Here is a 6,532-nt window from a genome sequence, read left to right as displayed (position 1 = left end):
GTGCAGAGACTCTGAAACAACCCTGGCTTTTTACCGCCTGCTGTGCTTCCTCCCTCCATTGGTATTTCTGACTACCGGGCTCTGGCTGGGAGAGGTCTGTGTGGCAATAAGGAAAAGCAGCTAACAGCATTGTTTGTCTGAATACATTTTGTCCAGAATCCTATTTTCAACAATCACTACTCTTTTGAAGCTATCAAAACAATAGCTTATGTTTAATTGAGCGTGTAGGATACGCCATGCCCTGTTCTGAACATTCCACATAGATCTCCTTCAATCCCACAACCACCCCATGACACAGGTCTCCCTACTGGACTGCCATTCTACAAATGAGGACACAGAGGCAAGGGGTCTGTTTCCTTGTCCTGGGATGCCCGGCCAGCTGATGCGGCAGCCGGCACCTGCACTCAGGAGGCTGGCTTCAGAGCCCAAGATTCTGACTAGCACTCCGTTCCTTAATTAATAGTCTAATAGTGGGGAGAGATTCAAGAATGCTTGTTTCCTCCTCCCAAAAGAATGCTTGTTTCCATCATTCTCTGGGCCTTTAGATGAGTAAATTAACTTCTCTCTTTTACTTACTATCAGTAGATGGAAAGCAAATTATATTCCCTGAGCAGCATTTTCCAATTCTCTGTTGACATTAAAGACCGTTGGGATCACTACAAGCCATACCAGGCCTCTTTTGAGCTACTCAAATATAGGAATTATTTCACCATTTAAAAAAATTTTTAGCTTTCAAGTTCACTACCCCTGGGCAGGAGTGAGTTGATATAAACTCCTGGGAGACCAGCCTTACACAGTTTCCTAAGCCGATCACAGCCATAGCCTGTGGGCCCACAAGTCCACATGTAAGTTTGTACATTCAAGAGAGGTAAGTGCCTAGAGCCACCCAAAGTCACGGGCAAGAATGTTCTCAGTATTTCTGCTTGTACCATCCTCCACCTGGAAACAGTGCCAGCGTCCCTCACCAGGAGAAGGGGCAAATTGTGGTTTGAACACTTAAACAACACTTAACTCATATGTTAATGTTACTTCCTTTAATCCTCATAACAACCCTTTGAAGGAGGCAGTTAGCCTACCCATTTGACAGATAAGGTGATTGAGGCCCAGAGAGGTTAAATAACTTGACCAAGGTCTCCCAGCTGGTGAGTAGTGGAATGGTTGGGCAGGTGCAGTGAGGAAGGTCAGTGTGGCAGAGGGACCAGCGCTCAGGGAAATGGCTGTTAGTGGAGAAGCTGGGCTCAGACTAGCTGGAGGAATGATGACTCGGGATCCTTAGGTTAGCTATCCACGGGGCTCCAGAAAGGATGTCTTAGGACCCAGCAGAGACCCCACTGCGGGTGGGGATTGTGAGGCAGGACTTAAGTCTCAGTGTGTCTGGGAACTAGGACTCATCCCAAATCCCTAGCCTGGACCTGCGGAGTCATCTGTCTGTCAGACTTCCACTTCCACTAGGCCTGCCCAAAGTGGAAATCTTCCTCCCTGGCTCCCACTGGCTCTCTGGCCAAGTGGCAGCCTCCCAGAGCCGCAGCTCTCCGGGACTCCGTCTATGCCGCCAGCACTCCACGGGGATTCAGCGGCCACATTCCAGCATTAGCACCACCACCTGCTGCTTGGGAGACTGGGGCAGCTGACTCTGTCATCTGGGAATGCCCGACAAAGATGCCAGGATAACTGGGCTTCAAGATGCCATATTGGGCATCTAGTAAATGCTCATTAAGTGTCAGCCAACTTTCCCTCCTTAATCGCACCCAGGGGCAGGGGGCCGCCACTGGGTCGTAGCTTGGCGCTCTCGCCGCGAGGGCTGGGCTGGTCAGCTAACCCATCCCCTTCCCTCAGACGGGGTGGTCACTCGGCCATCTGCCAGAGCACATCCACGATCCTAACTCTGGATACAACCCTGTCATTCCTCTGCTTAAAACAATTTTCCGTTCTTTTATGCTGGTGGGAAATCAGGCCACGGGACCCAGAATAGAGAGCGGAGCCCATTGGCGCTATAGACAGATTCCGGGAGAGAACCAGAACCCCTTGTGTGGATCTACAATGGATCCTGGAGGAAAAGTAAACGTGATTCACTTACATGAGAAAGTAGAATTATCAGTACTTGCAGGCGATGTGGCTGCATATCTGGGAACCTGGGATAATCAAATGAAAAACAAATAATGAGAAGATTTAGTAATGTGGCCACTTGCACATTTATTTTTTTTAAAGATTTTATTTATCGCAGAAAGAGAGCGTACAAGGAAGGGAAGCAGCAGGAAGAGGGAGAAGCAAGAGGACCCTGACATTTAATATACAAAAAGCAATTGGTTTTTGATGTGCAAAGGACCAAGTTAGAAAATGCAATAAAAGAAAAATTCCACTTACAATACTCACTGAAGTTAGAATACCTGGGAAGTAAAGTTGATTAAAATGAATCTAAATAAACCAAAACTTTAAAACTTTAGCAAGAGTCTTTTTTTAATTGAACGAATGGCGAGACATATCCTATTTTCAGATAGAAAAGAATTGCATTATATTTTTTCTCTGAATTTATCTAAAAACACAATTTCAATAGAAATGTCTACTTTTAAACTAGACAAGCCGATTCTAAAGTTCATAAGAAAAGTAAAATATGCAACTATAACCAAGAAAATTCTACAAAAGGAGGCTAGCAGGGGAAACTATCTCTTCCAAATAATAAGAGGCATTATAAAACTATACTTAATAAAGAAACTTTAGAGGCACCTGGGTGGCTCAGTCAGTTAAGCAGCTGCCTTTTGCTCAGGTCATGATCTCAGGGTCCTGGGATCGAGCCCCTCATCGAGCCCTCTGTTCAGCAGGGAGTCTGCTTCTCACTTTCCCTCTGCCCCTACTCCCTGCTTATGCTCTCTCTCTCAAATGAATAAATAAAATCTTAAAAAAAGAAAGAAATTTGAAAGAACATATGAATGTACAGATCAATGGAACAAATTAGAGAACTCTAAAATAGACCCAAATATATATGGAAAGGTGGCATTTCAAAGCAGTGGAAAAAAAGATGGATTATTCAATAAAGGGCTTCAGGACAGCTGAGTGCCAGCTGGAGCCATACCTTACTCCTTACACCAAAGTCAGTTCCAGATGGATTAAAGTACTTTTAAAAACATAAAGTACCAGAAGAAAAGTCCAGGGTTGTTTTTGATCATCTCCAAATAGGGAAGATCTTCCTAAGTAAGACATAAAATACAGAAACCATAAAAGAAAAGACTGCTACGCTTATATACAGAGAGTCTATTTAGGGAAAAAATACTTTTTAAAAAAGTTTTTGAAAATGAAAAACTTGGAAAAAAAAGTTTGCTTCTCATACAACAAAAACCCAGTTACCTTAATATATAAAGAGCTGTTATTTAAAAACAAGAAGAGCTGGTAAGTATCAATAATCCAACCACCTGGAAAAAAATGAGCAAAAGATAAGAACATGCAGTTTATAAATGAAAAGACTCTCAACTGGGGTGCCTGCGTGGCTCAGACAGTTAAGCATCTGCCTTAGGCTGAGGTCATGATCTCAGGGTCCTTGGATCGAGTCCTATGTTGGGCTCCCTGCTCAGCAGTGAGTCTGCTTCTCCTTCTTCTTCCTCTGCCCCTCCTCCTCAGCTCATCCTCTCTCGCTTTCTCTCTCTGAAATAAATAAAATCTTATTTAAAAAAAAAGTAAGAAAATGTACTCAACCTAACTTATAATGAAAAGAATGAAAATTTCAACAATGGGGGACAGCTGGGTGGCTCAGTGGGTTAAGCCTCTGCCTTCGGCTCAGGTCATAATCCCGGGGTCCTGGGATGGAGCTCCACATTGGGCTTCCTGCTTGGCGGGGAGCCTGCTTCTCCCTCTCCCACTTCCCCTGCTTGTGTTCCCTCTCTTGCTATACTTCTCTTTGTCAAATAAATAAATAAAATCTTAAAAAAAAAAAAAAGGAAAGAAAGAAAATTCCAACAATGGAACAGCAAACTTTAGAAAGATCAGTAATTCACACTGGAAGCATGTAGGGAAGAGTCACAGCTGATGAGAAGTCGAGGGCTATGATTTCTTTCCACGGCCATTTTGCATTATTTGTCAAAAATAAAAATGCATCTACCCCTTGACCCAGCAGTTCTTTCTTGACTAATGGTTTACTCCACAAATATACCTGAGGGCAAAACCCACTGAATTTTTCATAGCATTAGATTGGAAACAGTTGAAATGGCCTTTTAATAGACTGCAGGCCAACCCTAGAATTTTAGAAGGAGGGTTGACAAACTTTCCCTAAAGGGCCGGATAGCATTATAAGCTTTATGGGCCAAAAGGCAGAATAGAGGTTATTAGGCAGGTATCACTTTAAAACAATTCTCATCTCAGGTATGAAAACACATGGGGTTTGGTGTCTGGCCTAGGATATCCGTGCAAAGAAAAGCTATCCAAGGTATGATGAGATATGTCTAAATATTGATTGTGTGGAAAAGTCCCAATGCATACATTTTAAAAAGCAAGGGATGGGGGCTGTTTCCATTGTTGGCTTTTCCCTGCAGGAGCTGTGTTTTGAAGACAATGTCTGGAAGCTACTACCTTATAATTGCTGGCCACCACGGTAATCCAGTTTTTGAAATGGAATTTTTGCCAGCTGGAAAAGCAGAATTCAAAGATGATCATAGGTCATCTGAACCCGTTCATAGCTCATACTGCTCTCGTAGATGAGCATATGTGGCTCTCCAACAACACGGGCTTGAAATCTGTCGACAAGCTCAATGAGTGGTCTGTTTCAGAGTTTGTTTCTGCATGTCATATGAGATTTATTATGCTTTGGCATAATAAATTTATTAGATTATTATTATTAAATAGATTTATTATGCTTATAGATTGTTGTTATTATTATTAAATAGATTTATTTATTATTAAATAGATTTATTATGCTTAGGCAAGAAGAAGGAATAAAGAACTTCCTTATGGATGTCTATGATTTTTACATAAAGTTTGCAATGAATCCATTTTATAAACCAAATTCTCCTATCTGACCAAGAGCATTTGACAGGAAAGTTCAGTTTCTTGGGAAGAAACACCTTTTAAGTTGAATGCAGAAAAATTTGGAAATAACGTCACTACAATGGGGTCTTCTCGGGAACGTGTACATCATGAGTAACTTGATTAGACAGCATGGGAAAGTTTTACCTGAAGTCTTAATTTATCTAAACCTAATGAAATTCCTTATATGTTTCAAAATAATACATTCAGTTTCTTACGCTTGTCAACAGATCAATAGTTACTGGTAAACAGTGTTATTTATAAACTCTTGATAACCTTGAAAATATCTTTATTCTAAAAATTAAGAATGAGCTTTTGACTTTACTCATTCAGATAGCTTGATCTTAATGTCACATGTAGTACCAAAGGTCATTGTCATTATTTGGGTAGAGAGATTTAAAACTAAACGTTTGTTTCTGCAGTAGGGAATGAAGCTGATAGCACATTCATGGGTTTCTATACATCTAGAGATGTTATAAAACCATATAGGAGGTAAACATAGCACTCCCCAAAAAGCTGAAGTGAACAGCTTTTGCAGTCCCAAATGCCACATGCCTGCCTCTGTCAAAGACTGGGAATGGTGATTCTGCTATAAATCGAGAATCCTGGGTCTATGTTTGTAAAATGGGAGGCTGGGACCGAAGTGACGGGTTATGTTCTTATATTGCCTTTCTCTCTGACAGTAAACTAAAGATTACGTGAACCTGTTGATAGTTATGGATACTAGTACCAAGTTGTAATTCTGGAATTGTAAACAAAAGTTTATATTCCCTTAAAGTTTACATTCTTAGCTTTTAGGCTGTACACAAGGGGGTGGGGAGTCTCCTGTAACAGGTGGGATCTTACTATGAACTAGTAAATGTCCATTTAAAAACAAATACTATAACCAGATATTTTCTGTGCTAACTGTGAGCACGGAACTTTATCCCGTCTTGAATAACTTGGGCAAGTAGTTCTAAATTGGTCTCATCCCTTGGTGTGAAGTGGCTACCATCATTTCTTACCCCTTCTCTTGATTTCTTAGATAAAGATGTTTGTCAGGAAAAAAAAAACAAACAGCAAGGGATGGAGCAAGATACCAAATCAACATGCAAATATCAGTTGCATTTTTGTACATGAAAATGAACAATCTGAAAAGGAAATGAAGAGAATAGTTCCATTTACAGTACCATCAAAAAAATTAAATACTTAAGAATTAATTTAACCAAGGAGGTGAAAGACGTCCACAGTGAAAAATACAGAATATTTCTAAAAGAAATTAAAGAAGATGTAAATAAATGGAAAGACATTCTGTTTTCATAGATGGCAAGACTTAATTATTATTAAGGTGTTAATATTACCCAGAGTTATAGAGTCAGTGTAAGCCCCTTCAAAATTCCTATGGCATTTTTTTCAGAAATAGAAAAATCCACCCTAAAATCTCAAGGGGTCCCAAATAGCTAAAACAATCTGGGGAAGAAAAAAAAAAGCACTGAAGTTGGAGGGCTTACTCTTCATGATTTCAAAACTCACTACAAAGCCA

The 6,532-nt window shown here is 40.7% G+C and overlaps 1 protein-coding gene across 1 annotated transcript; it reads left to right on the top strand.

Moving 5' to 3' along the window:
• The first annotated feature begins 4,473 nt into the window (after positions 1 to 4,473).
• Positions 4,474 to 5,071, top strand: LOC116868749 (trafficking protein particle complex subunit 2-like). The gene is given in 3 exon segments (XM_032859393.1): positions 4,474 to 4,644; positions 4,646 to 4,802; positions 4,903 to 5,071. Coding segments are annotated over 3 exon segments (420 nt in total). The 5' UTR covers positions 4,474 to 4,539; the 3' UTR covers positions 5,061 to 5,071.
• Positions 5,072 to 6,532: the final 1,461 nt, after the last annotated feature.

This window comes from Lontra canadensis, unplaced genomic scaffold, assembly GCF_010015895.1.
Source record: "Lontra canadensis isolate GAN:19392208 unplaced genomic scaffold, GSC_riverotter_1.0 scaffold16, whole genome shotgun sequence".
NCBI classification, from domain to species: domain Eukaryota; kingdom Metazoa; phylum Chordata; class Mammalia; order Carnivora; family Mustelidae; genus Lontra; species Lontra canadensis.
This window is presented reverse-complemented; position numbering and strand designations above follow the sequence as displayed.